At 44.3% G+C, this 22,754-nt stretch overlaps 1 protein-coding gene across 1 annotated transcript in view; it reads left to right on the top strand.

Annotated features, from left to right (window-relative positions):
- The window catches only part of LOC144763934 (dynein regulatory complex protein 1-like), a 907,472-nt gene that overhangs the window by 722,344 nt on the left and 162,374 nt on the right, over nucleotides 1-22,754 (top strand). The window contains exons 13-14 of the mRNA XM_078649981.1: nucleotides 3,792-3,878; nucleotides 4,811-5,496. Of these exons, the coding sequence (XP_078506107.1) occupies nucleotides 3,792-3,878; nucleotides 4,811-5,496 (773 nt within the window). The remainder of the gene's footprint in view (nucleotides 1-3,791; nucleotides 3,879-4,810; nucleotides 5,497-22,754) is intronic.

Genomic DNA, 22,754 nt, shown 5'->3' with positions numbered 1-22,754 from the left:
GCGATGCCGCGTTCCTATGAAGTTGTCCACGCCGGCGTGCTACGAAGAATTTTCCGAACGTTGCTAACGCAAGGGGGATATTCACAAGGTGAGGAATCCACAGGCAGATACTGTATCTACCAGAAAAAGCGTTACCGAAGGTAAGTAACTTGTTCTTTTGTTTGCTTTTACCTGTTTATGGAGCAATCCTATTTTATACCGCACCCGCCTCTGGGAGTTTTTACCGGAGCTCGATGTCTATAAGAGAATACACTTCATTTACTTTGAGCGCCCTTGCAACATTGTATCTTAACTAGCGGTTTCAGGGAATCATGCGCCTACCTTTGTTTCTTCAGGATCACATTAGACGCTGCTTTCAAGCCTCGCGTTCAAGTTTTCACTCGCGTTTTCTGCAGTGGAAAATACGTGTCAAATTATCTATTCAGGCCTCAATTTAGGTGACGGTCTTATGATTCATTTGTTTTTCATAGGCTTACCTCAATTCTCAGTGTATTTTAGCAGCATGTTGGGTTCCGAAATACCTTCTTTAATGGTAGCCATATTCTACGGAAGCCTTACCTATATAGGTTTCCTAAAGGTTTCTGGGAAGTAGAGTCCCACTTGAGATGACCAATCTAACCAGCTTCCTTTCCTTCATTGCTACAATGCATTGTGGGAATTAGAGTTTTTTAGGTGTTGGTGTGCTCAGTCATACTGTTCAATCCGTTGACAGTGCTATTAACCTTTAAAATTAAATATGCCTCTTTCTGAAGCAATGCACTTTCAGTATCAATAGGGCGTTTCGCCTCATTAATCGCCGCTAGAATGGTCCATTGAAATGTTCCACTCAATACCATTGTGTTTAAATTCAGTGCCTTCCATGGTGCTGCTACAGGCCACACAAGTGCCACACTTGTGATGGCCCTCAACTGGTTTTAAGTTCCACTGTGATAATAGATCATTCTAATTTCACTAATTGTAAAACTAAGAACGTAGCTTATGCCATAATTTGTCCCTGTAAGAAAATCTATACAGGGAAAACAAACCAACAGGCTAACATCAGAATCACACAACACAGATCAAGAATAAAAAAGAAAGTGACCACTGCTTCAATGGTCGAGCATTTCATAAAAAAAATCCCATAGTGAGAATGATGTTGCCCTGGGGCCGTTTTAAGTTTGGAGATTAAATCCCCTTGAATCCTGAAGTGTTGGCATCCATCTTGTGCCTCGGTAACTGAGGCACATGAAAACAGGGAAACAAAGGTATAAAACAAGCAAAGGGGGCAGGGTAGAAGCACCCTGACCCCCTAGGCCTGCTCAGGGGGTACCACAAGGACACCCAGGGCCCAAAAAAGCATTAAAAAAATAAATTAAAAAATCAGCAAAATCCTTGGATGATCCGCAAATCCAGCCGCAAAAATAAAAAAGACGAAGGGCGGGCTCCCGCACTTCATTATTAATTAGCCCCCGGGTGGGCCAAGTCCTTGGGGCATTAAAAAATTAAAATTGTGGGGGCCATGGCAGGCCACCCGCAACCCCGGGGACCGCCACCCCCGGGGCTTTTAATAAATATTTGTGGGGGCTCACGGCTCCCCCGCAGCCCCGGCGACTGCCACCCCCTGGGGCTTGGCTTATTTATAATCTGTGGGAGGGCTTTGGAGGCCCCCCAAGCCCCAGGGACCACCACCCCTGGGGCTTTTATTAGTTATTTAGCGGGGCACAATGCCCCCGCTGCCCCGGGTTCCGCCACCGCTGGGGCTTTTAAAAAAATTTAAAAAAACCTGTGTGGGGGGCTCGAGCCCCCCCACATGCCCGGGGACCGTCACCTCCCCTGGGCACTGATATTTAAAAGTGGGGGTCCATAGCGCCCCACCCCCGGCCCCAGGGACCACTGCCTCTCCGGGGCTTTATTCAGATAGGGAGGGGGCCACGTGGTCCCCCTCCTGGAGTCCTTTATGGCCCTGGAGACTGCCACCCCCCTGGCCATCTCCTGCAGTGTCCCGGGGTGCCCACCCTGGGACACTGCTGTTTGCAATGACAGGGCGGGAGCCGCTCGGCTCCCACCCTTTCATTGCAAACTCTGCTTTTCTTCATTGAAGCGAGAGCAGGAAAACCTGCTCTCACTTCAATGAAGCAAAGCAGAATTGCTTTTCCACAAGGGGAGCTGCATGTCAGCAGCTCCCCTTGTGGGAAAGCAATGCCGGCTCCCGCTGGATGCGGAGACGCGGGGAGCCAGCGGGACCATGGGGAAAATGGGGAACCATCCCGTGTTCCCCAACGGTTTTTGGTCCCCAGGGACCCTCAGGATTGAAGAGGAATTAATTACCCAACATAAAATGCTCCACACGGCATGTTTGTACACACATCACCTCAAGCCACACCCCCTACCTTCACCACTGTGCAAACACACCAGTGGCGTGTTTTAAGTTGGGGGATTAAGTCCCCTTGAATCCTGAGGGATCATGGGGTCCAGCTAGCCCACCAGATACCTCCAGTAAGTCCCTCAGAGCTGCGTTCCAGAGAGGTGTAAAAAGGGGCGTGGCCTGGCCCACCTCTCTGGAACGCAGCGTAGTGGGGCTTACTGGATGTACCTGGTGGGGTTGATGGCCTCCAGGGACCCTCAGGATTGAACTCTCACTGGTGAATCATTTTTAACATCGGAAAAATTCACATACTGGCAGCGCAAGGGGCTTGTAAATAAGCCCCTGAGTGTTTTTACTGTTTGAATCCAACATCACCAGCTGCCTGTTTGTGTAATTGGTAGGAATGACAATTTAGCCTTTAAAGAGGAGAGATTTTCCCATGGTAAAGCGGTTTACGGTTTAGTTTAATATTTGCAAACATTAGAACATGTCTGAATGTGGAACCCATCATGATTTATGACTTGTATGTATGTATGTATGATGTCCTAGAGAAAGAACTTCTTCCACTCCAAGAATGTTAATGTATTTTGTTGGAGTTTTGTAACCATTACTGCATATTAGATTTTTTCCAATTTAACATATATTTGTGTGTGTGGGAGTGGGAGTAGTTCTGCTCACAGAGAGAGGTTGTTTATGCATTTTGTTGGATGTTTTAAACATCGACTTTTCCTAAGGTATGAACATCTGCCCACTGCAGTTTTAAGTGTGTTTTCGTTTGTGGTGTTTGTGGTCGGTGATATTAGAGACTAATAATGTTTGAAAACTGTTGTATTGGTATTAAAATGTAGATGATCCCCTTTTGACCATTTGGCACCAAATCTGGTTGCATTTTGAAAATCTGTCACTTCAGTTTGGTTTACATTTCTTGGTGGAGGTGGTTGTGGGATAATGTTATTAAAGGTGCAAAAAAGGGATTCCCCCCTAAAATGGTAACTCAACCTTCACCATGGAGGTGCAATTTGCCAGAATGGGTATGTATGTTGCTGTGTGTTCTACCATCATGATACTGGCTTAAGGGTAATCAATTAATACATGGTTGTAATACAAACTCATTGTGAGGATCATAGTTACGTTTGAAAGCTTGAAGTGCTGCTAAAATACAAAGGAAGATGGTTAATTAGCTACATCATGTATTAAGGATACTTTTTGTGCCAAATGGGCCTAAATCTTATTAACTAATCATTTGATTTCAATTGTGTGACTTATAGTAAGAGGTATTGAAAGTGACAGATATGCAAAGCAAAAACATTAAATGTGTTTTATCAAGAAAGGTATCAAATGCAAGTGTTTATTTGCATGTTATGCCCATGTTTACAGAAGTAGGTGACCGAGTTTATTGCTTGACTATGTATACTCTAAGATTATGTAAACGTTTTACTTCCTCCAGGCCATGGGCATCGAAAATGAAGATGAGGTTTACAAGCTTGTGGACTTTTTCCTCAAGTACCGAGCTGAACATTTACCATCAGACCTGGTAAGATGAGCAAGGTCTTCAAGGAGAGATTTGTGCTATGTATCTAACTGTTAGCTTAAATTACATTTTAGAGACAAGAGCACATACAGAATAATTATGGTTTACATACATATTTACTTTAGCAGTGCTCTTGAAAGTTGGTAGTGTAGTGTACATTTAATATCAACATAGGGCTTTAGTGCACCATAAAGAAAGCCTTGTTGAATGTGTGTGAGACCACACAATCTGCATAACATTGTATAAAACACGGTAGCGTAGGAAAGTATTTATAACAGGTTATCATGATGAGGGCAACCTGGTGCAATGGTGGAAAGACCCACTTCCACATATGTCTTGTGTTGGTTACACCTGATTGCTTTCTGGTATGAACCCATGGAGATTAGCATGTTTATCTTTTTTAGAGAGAAATGTAATGTGGTGTTTAGGTTGATGACATTTAAATCTGGAGATCTGGAATCTAACCTCTGATCCAACAGGTAACATTGCTTAGTTGAATAATTTAAGGCAATTAATGAATGTATCTGTAGCCCAACTGGACCCTCATACTATACTTTATGCATAAAACTTGAATTTTGAAATACTCCACAATAAAATACTGCTGTTGCTGTAAAGGGTATTTTGGTCTTTGAGGTTAGATCCGAGCTGCATCAAACAACGTAAAATTAAAAAAATATGATATATAGAAAAACTGCTAACAGATACTGAGAACTCAAATTTTGGTAATACATCGATATATCTAATACCTACTTTAAAGGATTAAGCAGTATCTCATATGGGCATTGTTATTAACACAACAAACTATCTTATTGCTCCCATTAAAAATGCAATGTGATTCCCAGGAATCCACATACGCCAACTTCAATGATAAACATATGATTTCTATGTTGAATAGTCTGCATTTCTTTGACTTTAATTACTGTGGGTTTCTATAGGGTGAAGAAGAAGTAAAGAAAATTTTACAAGAAACAAGTGAAAGCCCATCTAGAAAATTGGAAAAATCAATCTCTGATGAGCTCATCCACCCAAGTGATGAGCTGCGAAAATCAATCTCTGGCGAGCTCATCCACCCAAAAGATGTGCCTGAACAATCAATCTCTGATGAGCTTATCCACCCACAGGATGTGCTGCAGAAATCAATTTCTGACGAGCTCATCCACCCAAAAGATGTGCCTCAACAATCAATCTCTGATGAGCTTATCCACCCAAAAGATGTGCTGCAGAAATCAATCTCTGACGAGCTCATCCACCCAAAAGTTGTGCTGCAAAAATCAATCTCTGATGAGCTCATCCACCCAAAAGTTGTGCTGCAAAAATCAATCTCTGATGAGCTCATCCACCCAAGTGATGAGCTGCGAAAATCAATCTCTGGCGAGCTCATCCACCCAAAAGATGTGCCTCAACAATCAATCTCTGATGAGCTTATCCACCCAAAGGATGTGCTGCAGAAATCAATCTCTGACGAGCTCATCCACCCAAAAGTTGTGCTGCAAAAATCAATCTCTGATGAGCTCATCCACCCAAAAGTTGTGCTGCAGAAATCAATCTCTGACGAGCTCATCCACCTAAATGATGTGCTGCGTGCCCTTCGGGACTTTGTCAAGGACTACAGGACACAAAGGTTAGAAAGAGAGTTTGAGGAAAGATGACATGGATGTCTGGTTATGGGCTGTGTTGAAGTTGCTGAGCTGTTCTTCACTGTCATTTCAGAGAGAGATAGGGAAATGTATTAATAATAATATGAAAATAGCACAAAACTGCTACTGTACACATCAGTACTACAGGACTGAATTCATTATACTGTTAGGAAAGAGCAATATAAATGTTGTTTAGTAAGGTGTCCTCTTTCATTTGGAAATATCATGAATAGGTATTATAAGTAATCGCAATGGCATGTTATTAATTTCAATAAAAATATGAGTGTGGGTTGGAAAAAGAATGACACCTGTACATAACTTCATTCGCAAATTAAAGTTATTCAGCAAAAAGAACACATGGGACCATAATACAGAAAGTGTCCTGGGGGTGCAACGGTCATGTGCATCCGCTTAGTGCACCTCTGGGGCACTTTGGGCCCGATTCACAAAAGTAATCTGAGACAAAATCCTAACTTTACGACTTTTGGTATTCACAAAAGGCATTTAGGAGTAGTAAAGTTATGATTCCTAACTTTACTAGTCCTAAACTGAGACAAAAGCCTAACTTTACGACTTTCGGTATTCACAAAGGGTATTTAGGAGTAGTAAATCCTAACTTTACGGGGAGGAGCTACGCTAGCAAGCAAGATGGCCGCATAAGCTCCCGGCTCCGCCGACCTCCGCCAGCAGCTCGTATATCCTGCAAGTTATCCTGTTTTCCAACCGGACTCCCGTATATATGAGGAGTGACTGACTCTGAAGGCGCAATCCCGAACTTTTTATCACACCGATGACGGAGATACGCCGTGTTTCATTTTCGGCCTACCTGGGAGTGGAAGCCGGGGCCTCGATTTCTAACCCATCCGGTCTGGAATTGAACAACATCGGCTGTGAACCTTGGGCTTTGTCCGGTCTCCCGAACGGGGACATAATCTACCTGTTTTAAACGGCGATTTTGTATCCTGCCTGCAACGCACACGCCACGGCGTGACACATCGTTTGCTGCGGCCCTGTATCCGACGCCCGGAGACATAGTAAGCTTGTCGGGGGGGGGTGCGGACGGGAGCCCTGACCAGCGGCGAAGGTACAAAATTGTGAGGTGAGAGCGCCCGTGGTTGGTGTCCGCTCCAGATTTGCCTGCTTCCCCGGAGTAGCCGGCCTCCGGGGTCTGCATCCTGATCTGTTGCTTACGAGAGGAGATGGAGGGGCCGAAAGACACACCACCGCTGCGCGCCGTAATGGCGGCCATTAGAGCGCTCCACTCACAGATCATCGTCAACTACCAGGCACTGTCGGTAACAATGGATGATCTTTGCCGGAGACCGGACATCGGCTTTTTGCCATCATCGCAGCCAGAGGTGCCACCAATGAAACATCGTGTATCCAACTTCGAGGTCCCTGTGCAGACGCCGGATCCCTTTCGCGCTGCTGATTCCTATGAGACAGATCGCGCGCCCGTGGACATTGTCAGCGTCCCTTGCTTGAACCCTATCTCGCCGAATATTATTATGGACAACCTTGACTGCCTTAACAAGATCACCTGTGACTATTGGAAAGTTTTATCATCCTTCCACCCTTTTCCTCGCTTGCTCTGTGGAGATCGTGAACCTTTATCCTTTATTTGGCTTGCTCATACTGACTTGAACTTTCATGAAAACTTTACCTCTCTCATTGCTGCAGTGGACTGGGTTATAAGTGCTCCAGTGGACATTCGTACTGGCCAGGGTTAACTTGTGGGACTTTTTAGGATACGTGAAAATAATTTAATCTGCTGCTGGGATTGTGACCTGTGAAATGCGGGAGTCGGGTGGTATGTTTCGTACTTACCCGGATTGATTGTGCATCTCGCTACATTTATTTTGCACTTGTTTCCGGGTGGTCGCGTCTGGTGGAGGGTAAGGGAGTCCGGGAGTGTGTTTTTTTGTCTCTCCTCCTCCGCTTCTTTCTCTCTTTTAGGGACGTTTCTGGGCAACAGGCACGCTGCTAGTGGGTTAGGCCGTAGCCATTGCAGGGGTGCAGGGTGGTGGGGGGGTTTGTTATTTTGCCTTTGTTTTGTTCTATGGCCCCCTCTTTCTTCTCTTTCTCTCTCTTTAGGGTATTCCTTTGGGCGACAGGCACGCTGCTAGTGGGGTAGGCCGTAGCCATTGCAGGGGTGCAGGGTGGGGGGTGCGGGGGGGTTTGTTATTTTGCCTTTGTTGTGTTCTATGGCCCCTTTTCTTTTTTTTTTTTCTCGCAGGGTCCGGTAGCGATACTTTCGATCTCATCCTGCAGCATATGAGTGGGCGGGGTTTGGGGTGGGTGGTTATGATGATAGATAGGTAGCTTTGTTCTTCTCCCTTAGTGAACATACTGGCGCTTGCATTTTTACTGTTGGTCTATCTTGATCCATGACTGCCTTTTAACGCCTACCCGCATTTTTATATCTCCAGTGTGTAGCTCCGGATATCCTGTATCTTCTTCTTTATCTTGTTTTTGGGGGGGGGTTAAATATAAAATGAAACCTTAGGCATATCCTTGATCTCGAAATGTTTTCAATACATCGTCTATCCTCTACCGCTGCCGGACCCATGGGTTGTCGGCTGAAGAGCTGTGTTATTGGATTTCCTGATACGTTCTGCATACATGTGGTGACCGGCCCCTGTCGATGCAGGGCTACTTCTGTATTTTGTGTTGAACGATATAATAAAGGTTTAAAAAAAAAAAAAAATCCTAACTTTACTACTCCTAAATGCCCTTTGTGAATACCGAAAGTCGTTAAGTTAGGATTTTGTCTCAGTTTAGAAGTACTAAAGTTAGGAATCCTAACCTTACTACTTCTAAATGCCCTTTGTGAATACCGAAATTCATAAAGTTAGGATTTTGTCTCAGATTACTTTTGTGAATTGGGCCCTTCGGGCCATATGTATGTAGCTTAATACCGGTCGGTAACGACCGAAAATCTGTAAATTTGCAGTTACCGACCGGTATTTAGCTTTTTCTAATGTAGGTGGCTTGATTTTAGGATTCGGTAATTTACAGATTCGGTAATTTAAGGATTCAGTAAATTACCGAATCCTTAAAATACCAAATCGGTAAATTACCGAATCCTAAAATCATATGTAGGGAGCACTCAAGTGAGTGCATTTTTGATTTAAGGGTTTGTTATTTACCACCAACTACAAGTTGGTGGTAAATATCGAAAACCTTTAAAAAAGCAATTTTGTGCATTTTTGAAAAGTGCCATGTGGCAGACATACATGCCCTTAGGGCATGTATGTGTGCCACATGTGCACACATGCACGATTCAGGGGTGCAACAGGGTGTCAATGTAACACTCTGCCACTCTTGAATATGTTCCCCCTATTACTGATTCAGTATTTACCGAATCGGTAATGGTGAATGGCTTCCCATTCATTCCTATGGGCCTTCAGGCCCATAGGAATGAATGGGAATTACTGAATCGTTAAATACTGAATCGGTAATACCGAAGATTACCGATTCGGTAAAATTTACCGAATTTTTACCTACATACTATTTACTGATTCTGAAATAATGAATCGGTAAAATTCGGTATTTTAGAATCGGTAAATAGAGATTACCTACATATGGCCCTTTGTTATTAAAGAAGGGGCCACAGACACTTGTACAGCCACTTCGGTAATTCTGATAGCACTGGTGTACATGTAGCGCAAATGCTATCTCAAGAGGTTCCCTCATTTGCATGTTGGCGTGACCCCATGAAAATGAGGGAATCTCTTTACCTCTCCGCTCGTGCCGAATTATGAATGCAGGCACAAAGAGGCTGTCAGGAGGGGCACTGAAAGTGTGCCACAAGAGGTGGCTCACTGTGAGTCCTGTGATGGCAGACCTCTTCAGGTGGGCGGGGGCCACTATGGACCCCCCAGACATCCCCTTGCAGGTGGGTGTAGTCACGCACGGCCCCGCCTGCAAAGGGATCTCTAATCCCTCTTTAAAGTGCAGGCGGGGTGCTGCCTCCACTGTGAAGCATGGAGCTGCTTTAAAGCAGGCTCTCCGAATTTAACTTTAATGCACTGCTCCCAGGGCAGCACAAGTTGACGTTTGTCCTGAGGGGAGCACATTCACTGTAATAGGGTTCACCTATTTAAAGTGCGCCGTGGCAAACACAGGAAAAGTGCAACCTATGTGTATTTGGACCCCTGAGTGCTATTTAAATATGTCTGCGATCGTTACCACCACCAAATTTATGACCAGCCATTCCAAAACGAATCCTGCCAATACGACCACTAGAACCAATATCACCCACCACACAACTAATACCACCATCACCAACACTCCTCACAGCAGTACAAGTGCAACACCACTACTAGCATTACCATAGTACCAATACCAACAATACCACCCCTACCACCAGACCCACGACCAATAGCATCGCCATTACCAATAATACCACAAATGCCACTGCCAATGCCACCACCTCCGATTCCACCACCACCAACGATACGCCCGCTAATACACCACCACAAATATGCCCACCAGTACCACCACCAATATCATTATGGAGATTACCAATACCACCACAGATAGCAACAATATCATCATCACCAATACCCATTGCCACTGACAACACCATAGGTAACAACACCACTACTACTACCACAATACCTTTATTATAACCACTACCGCAACACCACCAATAACACTACTATTTTCCAGCATTGTATCTTGGCACAATCATGTTAAATAGCAGTCTTTCTATTGCATCTACATGTAGTCTATACACCTCATTATGTTACACAACCATTGTCCAATGTGGTAGAGTGACAGAGATCCTTTTTAATCTCCGTAGGCTCCGAGTGTCAGATTTTCTAATTCACATCTGTGTAAGGGAAACCTCTGGAGTTGCACTTCAGTATTTCAGTTTTAATTACGTTCAACTCGCTTGACTTCGGACATTGTGCATTCTAGCATTACTCTCTATATTTTGTGACAGAAAAATAAGATGTTATGATGGCTGGGAAGAAGAAGCACCCTCTTTTGAAAAAGTGTGTTGCTTGTGGCAGAAGACAAATTTATGTGAAGGAAAGGCAGCTATTCTTCAACCTGATTATCCCCCAACAAATTGTATATTTGTTGCACTTTTCCAAAGCAGACCTTGAAGCTTCACGACAGACACCTGGCGCGATCTCTGCTGGGTGAGGACGTCTGCACCTTCAAGACCAGTGACATCCAGGAATAAGGAAACTGGAGTTAGGATTTTCAAACCTCATCAAGAGGACCACACAACATCAAAAGAGAGACTTACTCACCTGACCAGCCTTTTACTTCCAGTAGACTAGTCATTGACAACCTCATCAGACGACAGTGTGATGATGAAGGTTGTAATGGCTGCTCTCCCAAAGATTAAATCATCTGTTACCACCCAAATGGGTGCCTCGATGACAGACATTGGCTTCTCAGTTGTGCAACCAACCTTATCTAGTTTAACAACTTGTCCCTTACTAGTGGTGTTGCAAGTACAATCTATGGCTATCTCATCAGTGGCTGTGTCTCTTCAGCCTCCTTAGTCATCTATTATATGAGATAGTAATCAGCGATGATGGGGAAAAGTCAAGATAAACAGACACAAACAGATAAAGACCAGGTGTAAGCCTTTTTACACTAGTAGAAGGAGATGAAATTGATCAGCATCACACCAGTCTTGGACAGCTGCACTTTGCATTTTTACATCAGTTAAGGCATGAAGACTAGTTCATTCCTAGCTCAGCCTGGCAGTTATCAGGATTTCCTCTTCAGCTCTCACTGGCCAACTGAAATTTTGAACCTCATCTTAGTCTTTTTTTCCCCATCTTTTCAACATGCATCAAAATCAGAGTTATAGTGGAGTCTTTGCCAAGTTTTAAAGCAGGAGATACTTCTTACCTCCTCTTTCTTCAAATGGAGGTGTCATCGTCCATGTTGGTGTTAAATCAAAGTCAAAAGTAGCTGGCCCAGACACTGAGTAGTAAAATGGACAAAATCGAGAAATACACTGATCAATATTCAGCCCAGCTCGATGAGGTGAAAATGCAGATCTCTGCCCAGAAGGGCACTCAAGGTGAGCTAGAGTCAGCTACGGTCTCCCAACTAAGAGAGATCGAGTCAATTGTGCTACAGTTGGAAGATCAGGAAAATCATCTAAGAAGGTCAAACTTGCGGTTTGTAGGTATCTCTGAGAGAAAGAAATCAATGTCCTCACCAGTAGAGGACAAAGAAAGTTTGATAAGAAATTATGTACTTCTGGAGTTCAAGGATGATTTGACAATAATGAGGGTGCATTGTTTTCCCTTTACAGAGTATGCTAATTCTGCACGACCTCGTACAATGTTAGTACATTTTGGGGACTTCAGAATTCAAGAGAAGTTTCTTTCACAGTCAATTAGACAACGGAGCTTTAAATCTCCAGAGGGCTTCAGCGTCCAGTTCTTCCCCGATATGACGTACGAGACTTCAAGGCGATGGAAGGAACTGAGAGCACTGATTCCTATGATTAAGGGGGAGGGGGCCCAGGCTATAATATTGCAGCCAGCAAAACTGTAGATGTTGTTGAACGTAATGCTCAAGATCTTTCAAGAGGTTGAGATGTCAAGAGGATATTTGCATGAACTGAGAAAGAAATGGCCCAAAAAAAATCACAAATAGCTATATATGAGGTTTTCAGTATAATACGATGGGAGGGGCTTGCTTGCATTTTTTCTCTTTTTTCTTCTCCTCTGCTATGTTGCCGATTCAAGTTCATTGCAGGGTTCGTTAGTGGCACAGTCAGGTGAGGGGCACTAGGGCCACTCAGTGTAGTCATCACACTTGACGATGAAGGGTGGGTTGGATGTCCATGCAGAAGGTGAAGAAGGTGAATGGGTATATAAAGGAGGGACAGAAGTCAGGTTCTTTGTGGCTTGGGCATTGCAGAAAGGTGTAAGAGAGGTGTGGAAGTGTGTGTGAAAGAGAGAGAGGCTCCAGCCTCAAAGCAAGGCTGTTGTCACTGGCAAAAGTAACAATTTTCAGGATCTGAAATATTTGGAAGTGACCTCCATAAATATTGAGCGGGTAGTAGGAGAAATTAGAATAATGGATACAAGAGACAAGCAGGGTCAGGGCTGTATGGCAGAGGGATTTAAATAGAACAGCTATATGGTTAAGAACAACCTTGGCATAATGTCAATCAATGTTAATAGGTCTAATAATATGAAGAAGTGTAGGGCCATTTTAAATTGGTTGGAAAGGCAGAAACCAACTTTTCTGTTTCCACAAGACACCCACACCCAAAGAGAGGGGCAAACTACTAGGGGGTGTTGTCAACTTTTTCAGCAGTCTGCCGCCTCAGCAGCACATAGGGGAACAGCTGTCTGAGCTAGTAAGTGGTGTAGAGGCAAAATTCTCACATCCTTAATTGAAAATGTGTAAAAATACATTGATTTATTATTTTTTCTCAAATCAATATCTCCAAACCCTGTCTCCTTAACATGTGGGAAGCCACGGATCTTACTCAGGCAGAACAGAAATGGACTTCCACTGGGTGGTCCATCGCGAAACAAAATATCGCACAGAAATGTGGGGTGGAGACGGCCCCATGCCTGAGGGACTGGGCGATCAACATGGACAGGGCTATGATTGCCGAGAAAGACTTCTTCAAGCACAGAGGGTGCTCCAAAAAATGGGGCCATAAGTGGGGGAGGTGAAACAAGTATAGAGGCGATTTTAATTTATTTTCCTCATTCGCCTCCAATCCCAGACAACTAGAAGGTTAGGGAAGTCGCCACTGTTACTCAATTTTGAGACGTAGGCTCTCGAGCTGTCACCCACCTACCAGTAGCAAACAAACCCTTCATGTTGCTGACCTCTCGTTATCAAGGAGAGGGTAGTCTCGCTCTCTGCTGATTACTCACAACCGATGACTGTTGCTTAAGGCCCACCTGAAGTCGGAAGTGGGAACCAGAGGGCGGGGCCCAGCACAGTCCGAGAGATTCCCATGAAGCTTAATCATAGGATCAAGGAGTATTTATCTAAACTGGGAGACCAATTTATGGGACAATCCCATAAGACTTTCTTTCTACTACTTTTCAGTCTGGCCAAATCAGTCCTAGAGGTTTTTCACAAGGAGGACAACCAGTCTGAGTATGTGGGGGCTGTGACCGCAACCCATCTCTTACATATTTCTCGTCTTGCCAACAAGAAAGAATAAAACAGGAAGCTCCTGCTCAGGCCTTTAATTTCACTTGATATACCAAAAATAATAAGACCGAGAGAAACGTGTACTGGGAGCCCCAAGATATCTGTTAAGGTGTTCCCAACTCTCTCCCAGAAATCTTGGATGGCTGGACAGTTCCAAAACAGGTGTATACCAGAGGCGTTCACCATACCAAATTTTTTGCAACTGACAGGGGGACCCCATTTTAGAGAGGAGTCTAGCCTGGGATAAATAAGCCCTGTGTGAAATAGTGGTTTCTCCTGAACCAGGCTGGCTTTACGACTGTAAATAAGATATTAAAAGAAGTTTGCCACAGATCCACCCAATCTATGTCTGGTATTGATGCTCCCCACAATTCTTCGGCTAGCCTAAAATCCCCATCTATGGCCTCTTTGATGGACCAATAAAAGAAAGATACTTCCCTCTTTCCTGATGGCCTCTGTACCAGTTGCTCTTCCAGCAAATTCTCTATGCCTATTTTTTTAAGACTCTGGGACCAGCTATTTAATTGTAGATATTTAAATCCCGACATGCCCTCCTCCAATTTGTCATTTAATAATGCCCAAGGTAAAAGTGAGCCTTCCATAGCCAAGTCTCCCCACACCAAAAAAACAGCTGTTTAAAGGGGGCTGCCAATTTATCCTTCAAACTGCCTGGGGTCCCCGGGGAATCCTACAGTGGAGCCAGACTTGAAAAATAGCCCAAGCCCGTGCATTGTTAAATTTTGGCCCATGTACGGGCTGTACTCAATAAGACTTTCAGTCTTATTTTATTGAAAAATTTCTGGTCTCCTTATTTAAAAAGAAAACTCTCCTTAGATACACCCACTTGATCTAACATAGTCAAAAACATTACCCCCCTCTCCGATGAACCTGGGGATTTCAACAACATTCTTGAATGTGTCAGCTGAAAAGCTCAGGCGTAGTACTGTAAATCTGGTAATGTAATGCCCCCTTTTTCCCTCCTACACCTTAGTTTTTTCCAGGATATCCTTGCGGCTTTATAGGCCCACACAAATGAATTAATGGACTGCTGGAGTTTGTCAATTGCCTGTTTCTCAAAATATAAAGGGATAGTGTTGAAAAGAAAAGTAACTTTTGATTAAATTGATTCAACCCAAAATAGTCAAAGGAAGATGGGCCCAGGACTTCAAGAGTTTCTGGCACTCTCTCAAACATTCAAGAGGTTAGTCTCCACGATCTTATCTTTGTTCTGGACTATCTTCACACCCAGATATCTCATCTCGCTCTTAGTAGTATGTCGACACCACAGCAGATTCCATGACATAATCTCTGTTTTTCCTGCATTGACTTCGTACCCCGAGACTAGACCAAAATCATGTGCTAAGCGAATGAAGTTGGGAAAAGACACCTCTGGATCTGATGAAAGAATTAGTACGTCATCAGCATACAGGGCTACCTTCCTCTCCCCTCCACATTTAAATGGTGTAATACCCATCTCCTATCTGAGACATTGAGCAAAAGGCTCTATGTGCATATCAAATAGGAGAGGGGAGAGGGGGCAACCCTGTCTGGTTCCTCTTTTAATCTCGAAGGGTTTGGTCAAATTTCTATTGACCAGAATTATCGCCGAAGGGTCACTATATATAAGATTAATAACTCAACTGAATTTTGGCCCAAAATTAAACTTATCCAGTACAGCGGCTAGGTAGTTCCAGTTGACCCTATCAAAAGACTTGGTGGGTTCCAGTGTCATTGCTGCTAGAGGATGTCAAAAGGTGGAGGCAAAATCAATGGCACCTATGAAATCATGGGTGAGATCAAAAAGATTCCTACATCTCAAAAAACCCTTTTGATCTGCATGCAACAAACCACCCGCCACCGCACCCATCCTGTCGGCCGAAATTCTCGTAAAAACCTTATAGTCGGTATTTAAAAGTGAAATAAGTATAGACGCGATTTGTGTGTATTCCCTACCATTGAATTGCAGCAAGATGGACGCCTCATCTTGGAGATCTATGGCATTGAGAACACACTCCAGCCCTGATGGGAATGATACGCTTGCCCTATTGTACGTAGCGAAGGGGGGAGGACTCTTACTGAGAACAACATTATGTCCAAATGCAGGTTGCTGCTAAGTTGTTAAGCTCCTCCCATTTTTTTTGTATATATTTTTATTAATTATAACACAAGAGTGAAAATATACATATCGGGCATCATTCGGAGGAACATATCGTAATGGTGGACGGGCAAATCAAGGATGAAAATACACAACAATTACAAGCATCGGAAAGACATCAATAGCAGTGCAGGGCAGAGGTAAAACAATACGTTACAGTTAACCTAAGCAAACATCGCCAAATCCCGCCCACCCAGAATACAGGATATGAAGACCAGACACTCTATACCCGAATATGATGAAGAAAAACCAGGAGAATACGCCACATCTCTTGTGAAGAAGGGAAAAGGGAAAAAGAAAGGTCATAGAACAAAAGAAAGGAAAAATAACAAACCCCCCTCAACCCCCCCACCCAGCACCCCTGCGGATGGCTACGACCTAACCCACTAGCAGCGTGCCTGTCGCCCACTAAACTAACCCCAAGGAAGGGAAAAGATGGAGGAGGGAATGTCGTAAATGCAAACACACCCCCGGTCTCCCATACCCCCCGCCAGCAGTGCCCACCCCGAGATACAATCGAACCAACATTCAGCAGAATATACAAGCCAATCGGGGGAGTATAACAAAGCACCACCCAGCTCCCAGCACATTGCATGTGACAATCCCGGCATTGAGTCAAGTCATATTATCCAGTCCAAGCCCTCAAGTTCAACCCTGACCAGTACGGTAGTTCGGGAGAGTCTCTTCCACTCGAACCACCAGCAAAAAGGAAAAGGCAGAATGTTTATTAAAGTCCACATCGGTGTTGCAGGATCGACAAAAGGATAGAAGGTCACATCAACCACAAAACGAGTGAGGGAATGTGTCCAGAAGTAGCAAATCTCCCCAACAGTCAATTTGGAGCTTGTTACAGCACAAAAGACCGTCCACATCTGCACGAGGCGGCAACAGGATAAAGCAGGGAACGATAGTGACAGTCACGGGCTCGCTGAGTATGCATTGGGGGCCGGCAAAGCACATTGAATCCAGGTTCTGCCCGGGGACCTCGATCTCAGACGTACATTGCACCGCTGGTACCACAGATGTATCGGGACTAAACGGAGAGTCGTGAGCCGGTCCCAAGATACCGTCCACTTGCACGATCAGTGTCCGGAATACAGCGGTGGATTGTGAATGGAGCGCCTCAATGGCGGCCATGACGGCCTGTAGCGAAGGCGTACTTTCCGTCCGCCCTATCTCCTCACACGAAGAGGCAGAGCAGGATTCGAACCCCGGAGGCCGGCTTCTCCGGGGTAACAGGACACGCAAATCCAATGACAATAATGGGCGCTCTCCGCCGCGCCAGAACGACACCGTCGCCGGCAGCAAGGGCCCCAGCCCGTCAACCCCGGGAAGGGGCAGTGTCTCCGGGCGCCAGACCCGCGAACACGGCAACAGGTGCGGTACGCTGTTGTCTCCACGGTGTAGACCGCTCACAATGCCAGCATCAAACAGGCAGTTTACGATGCACTCCGGGGGACCGGGCTCAGTCCAGGTCCAGTGGCCATTGTTGATCAACTCCAACCCGGATAGGCTAGAAATCGAGGCCCCGGCTTCCACACGATGTTAGGCCGAGAATGGAAACACGGCGTATCTTTGGCATCCGACAAGATAAAAAGCTCGGGAATACACCTTTAGAAGCAGGGATATTTCACAAACCCGGGAGACTGGTGCGGATGCAGGATTGAGAACAGGATATACGAGCTGCTGGCGGAGGTCGGCGGAGCCGGGAGCTTACGCGGCCATCTTGGTTGCTGGCGTAGCTCCTCCGCTCCTCCCATTTTTGATGGGAAGTGGGGTGGTGGACTATGCATATGATGCACTTTAGGAGCGGTATTTGTCGTGTTTTTACGGTGGTCTCATATTGTTTTTCCAAGGCACTGTACCCTGTCTTTTTCTTTCTCAATAAAAATTGTTTAAAAAAATATTTATATCTCCAAATCTTTTTTTATTCTAGTGTTAAAATTCTTATAAAACTACAGTCTATTTTTATAACTTGGTATCAGATTTTTTGAGTGCTGTGTTGATTTCTTTTTCAATTTGCTTTGGTACTGTTTAAATCCTTTTCGCTTGTTCCTCTGTGTAAGCCTTGCTGCTCAGTGCCACAGCTACACAGGTTTGAGATGAGGGCTTTACAGATGAAACCTACTGGCCCTATTAGGGTTAGAAAGCGTATTAGTAGGCGAGGCTGCACAACCACACCATATAATACACACAGGACCTTACTGAAATTAAAAAAATTTAGCCTTCCGTCTCCATCAATGGAGAAATCATGCTTCCTCTATGAGTTTAAATACAAGCCTTGGAGAATGATATGTTCTATATGGATACAACTATTTTCGGATGAAAGACTCCCACAGATAAAAAAAATCAAAGTTCTACTGTAAATATTTTTTAATTATGTTAATTTTATGATTTTTCAAAAAACTAATATAGGTGTAACCAACTCCCCTATGCACACATCCAGGGCTGGCACCCTCAGTAACGATACCAAGCGATTAAAAGAGGATACAATTAATAACACTCCTCCCCACTCCGCAGGTGGCACACCTCTGCCCTTTATATATCTCATTATGAGTTCTAACATCTTGCTTGCATCCTCTACTCTATCTGCTTTGTTAGTACTTGGTCCCGCCTGCTCTCAATCACCTCTGTATCATCTACCAGCTGGGTTATCTTGTCTGCCCAGTTTCTAAGGTCATCCACAGCACTCTCATCAGTATGTAGCTGTTTGAGGCATAGTTATTCCTCTAGAGCCCATTCCAACATGTCTCTAAACCATTTGTGGGCTACGGGCCCATTTTTTGACACCCAATGTTTCGCTATATGAAGTTTTGCAAGTAGGAGACTAATCTATACTTGATATTTCCCGGTTTGGGGTTGGGGGTTTGGGGTTGGGTATCATACCCAGCAGGCAGTGGCGGACCGACAGCTGGATGCGCACCACTCTCATGTTTGCCACCTCCTTTCAGTAGCCTGTTAATGCTCTACATGCCCATGTCATGTGTAAAAATGTGGCACTGCGTTCCTGACATTTTGGACATGTCAACGGCCTAGTGTAGTATATTTTGTGCAACCTCTCAGTCATCAGATAGGTCTGGTGATGATAATTGAATTGGGTAAGCTGACATCTGGTGTTACTGGCCACCTCCTGAACTTGGGCACACATCTGTGTCTATTCAGCATCTGTGAGGGGGTCCTGCAGATCGCTATCCTAGGTTCATCTTACTTTGAGTATTATGGTGGGCAATCTGGCGTCAGTGCCATACAAATGTGGGATGCCAGTCTTCGTCCTTGTCCTCCCTCCAATAACACTTTCAGTGTGTGTAATGTTTGTGGTGTGTCCGGGAAGTCCGCACAGTTTTCCGCAGCCATTTGTGCCGATTTAGCATATTGTAAGAACTGCCCTGCAGTCTCTCCAAAGTTCTCTCTAGCTTTCTAAAAATGTTGGGATCTCTCTGCAGGACAGAGGTGCCCTATCAGGAGGCAACCTCCCTCCCTCCTACTTCCAGAGACAGTCAATTTTGGATTACAGAGGTCATCTTATGGTCCGTAGGATACAGTTGTCAAGTTGCTGATATTAGAGTTCTATTATTAACTGCAGAGTTTTTATCTTTAGACTCATCAGGAAATGATTTTAACACACAAGTCGATTAACACAATTAAAAAATAGTGGACACAAAAGTTGATTAACAGAAATCTAAAATAGATGGGCCTACATCTTCATGTATCACCAGTGTGACCATATCTTTCCAGACTTCATTACCAGCAACATACCTTTGTGCTGGGCGGTCCTTATACATCATCCTGTCATGTGACTATCGATTTTGGAGATTTTTATGAATACCAGCCTACCTTATCAGTGCTACCATTAAAGAAGTCACTGTTTGATGAAACACGTGTCGGCTGTTATTCGTTGTTATTTATTAATGAATGTACAGAAGATGACAGAATCTGGGTTCTACAATAAACCACATTATTGAAATATCTGCATGAATTCTTTCTTTATGGACTGACTATACTTTTAGGACTTCTATTTAAGTGCTATGATATCCTTTATTTGATGTAATGTCCACAGTGGATCTTTTGGTCCATTATGTGTTGGTACCCCACGTGGTAGGGTGTTGGGTATCGACATAGCATCAACCCAAAATAATTTGAAGTGTTGTGTAAAGATACTATATCCACAGATAGTTGTACAGAGTAGTGTGATTACTAACCACTACTACCAACCTTACTATAATTAGGCACCATGTCTGACTTAGAACCATCAGCTTATCAGGAAATGTCCAATCCTTGCTCATGGACATGCCCTCTGATGGCTCTCACCTTTTTAGTGAAAAGGCAGACTCAGCACTGGAACGCTTTGTTATGTTATGTTATGTTATGTTATGTTACCTAGATTTGTATAGTGCGCAGCTGCCCCAGCAAAGAGGCGTCCCGGCACTGCCAGCATCAAAATAACGGACCTAGGAACCAGAACAGTAAGACACCAAAAACAGTAGAGAAGACCGAAAAATACTAGACTGAAGGAAATTTTGATTGCTTTCCTAAAGTCCAGCAGACATTCCAACCTGCGGATCTGAAGAGGCAAGGAATTCCATAACTTGGCTGCCAAGCAGCAAAAGGAGCGACCCCCAGCCCGAAGGCGTTTCACACGGGGAACACTAACCAGGTGCTGCCCCAAGGAAAGCAGCTGGCACGTAGGAACATACGGGGTTAGCAGGTTAGTTAGCAGGCTGGGCGAGGCAAGCTTCAAGGTCTTAACAAAAAGACACAGCGTCTTAAATTGAATAAGCTTAGCCATAGGTATCCAGTGAAGTCTCCGGATAGCGCTTGCTGAGGGGCAGGTCCGCGGGAGTCCCAGCAAGACTCTGGCGGCAGCGTTCTGAACACGCTGCAACTGCAGAACTTCAGCCTGGTTGGCCCCCAGCAAGAGAGAACTAGCATAGTCTAGTCTGGAGAGAATAGCTGACTGAACAATCAGCTGGCGCGTGGGTGGATCAAAGAACTTCAGAAGGGGCTTAAGACCCCAAAGGAGGCCAAAGCAGGTGGTGGCAACTTTTTTAGTATTATCCTGAAAACTAAGGGAGGAATCCATACATACCCCCACGTTCTTAACCACAGACTTAGAGGTGGGGTGCTACCAAGAGCGGTTGGCCACCATTGCTCACTCCACAAGCTCGAGTTCTTCCCCACTAACAGAAGCTCTGTTTTGCTAGCGTTCAGCTGCAGGGAATTTGTGGTCATCCATTCTGCAATGGCAGCCAAGCCACTTCTAAACCTATAGGCATCCGATGGGGAACCATTTGCCAGGGCCACCACCAGCTGTGTATCGTCTGCATACGATACCATGGTGAGGCCCCAGTGCCTGGCGACCGCTGCAAGAGGCTGAACATACAAGTTAAACAATATAGGGCTTATATTATTGATTATAAAGCACAATGATTTAAATCGTGAGGTTGTAAATGAGATCTCTAAAAAAAGAGTAGTTCCTTATATGTTCACTGATTGCGCTCAAAAAAAATATTGAAAGGTATGAAATATAATTATCTAAAACGTATACACCCCCATGATACACGTCAAATAGCACACACTTATAGTTTTTGTGTTTTATTTCTATTGCAGATCAGCCCCTGATGAAGGCACTGTTGGGTGCCGAAATGCATTGGGCATGAAAGTATAAAACAGTGAAATGTTATGGAATATAATTGGTTACAAAATGAAATGTTGATTCAGAATATATTGTAGAATGTACAAAGTGTTAATTTGTCAAATCATGATATTATTATAATTATGGAATGTATCACTCAATGATTGATCAAAAGTGAATCAGTTTATGAAACTAAATAACTGATTGAGAACTATAATTTGAATTGATATTGTATAATTGTTTAAGGTGCAGGATTACACCAGGTGAACAGTGCGCAACTAGATGAGATCTTTTCCCATCAAAACTAGTATTTCACCTACAGGCGTGACACACCTGATTAGTTGCAGCACCATTTGATTAGATTGACTATCCAGTTTAAACAGGAGTGCTCCTCACACACCCCCGAAACAGTACCTCTGCTATCTTAGCCATCCTGGAGAGAAGAGATATTGTTCAAAATTTTTCCAGTTTTGCCGGGTCAAGCGATGGTTTTTTAAGAATAGGAGATACCCATGCCTGTTTCCACGGCACCATAACCACCGCTGTGGAAAAGGAGGAGTTAACTATCTGGCACAGTGGGGTCAGGAAAAGAGAGAATGAATCCCTAAACTGGACAGGCTTTAAAGGATCGGCCGGAGAGCCAGATTTAACTTTTCTACTCAGCCGAGTGAACTCTTCCTGTGAAATGCTAGGGATAGCTGTTAGAGAGTGCAGTGGCTGGGGATACACAAGGAGCTATAGGAGGAGAAGAAGACCCTGGTGGGAAGGACCGATAGATGGTACGAACTTTCTCAACAAAGAAAGTGGCCAGATCCTCACACTGCTGCTCAGATGAAATAGCAGACACCAAATGTTTTCTATCCCTAAGGTCTTTAAGGATCTTAAAAATGCATTTGGCCGGGTTAGGCCTAAGCTTTATTTTGTTGGCATAGTAGGCCGCTCGAACAGTACATATAGTTCTGTGATAATGTTTAATCGCGGCCAAATAACATGTTTTTTTCCTTGGGTCGTAGTCCTTTCTCCACTTGTGCTCTAATTTCTTACTGGCCTTCTGTAGAGTGGTCAGCGAGTCATTATACCAGGGGCTGGCATCAGAAGTACGGCCTTTAGACCATTTAGCTGGAATAAGAGAATCCAGCCCTTGGATGATCCAGTTGCAAACTGATCTATAGCCCGTGTCTACATCGTTAAAAGGTGCCAGGGTGTTTGTGGCGAGGAGCACATGAAAGTCCTCCAACCTCAGTTTACGCCAAGGGCATCTGAAAACAGACAGTTGAGTGGCCTTA

The sequence above is a fragment of the Lissotriton helveticus genome, chromosome 6, assembly GCF_964261635.1.
Source record: "Lissotriton helveticus chromosome 6, aLisHel1.1, whole genome shotgun sequence".
NCBI lineage: Eukaryota > Metazoa > Chordata > Amphibia > Caudata > Salamandridae > Lissotriton > Lissotriton helveticus.
Note: the sequence above shows the minus strand (reverse complement) of the source record. Positions and strands in the feature narration are given on the sequence as shown.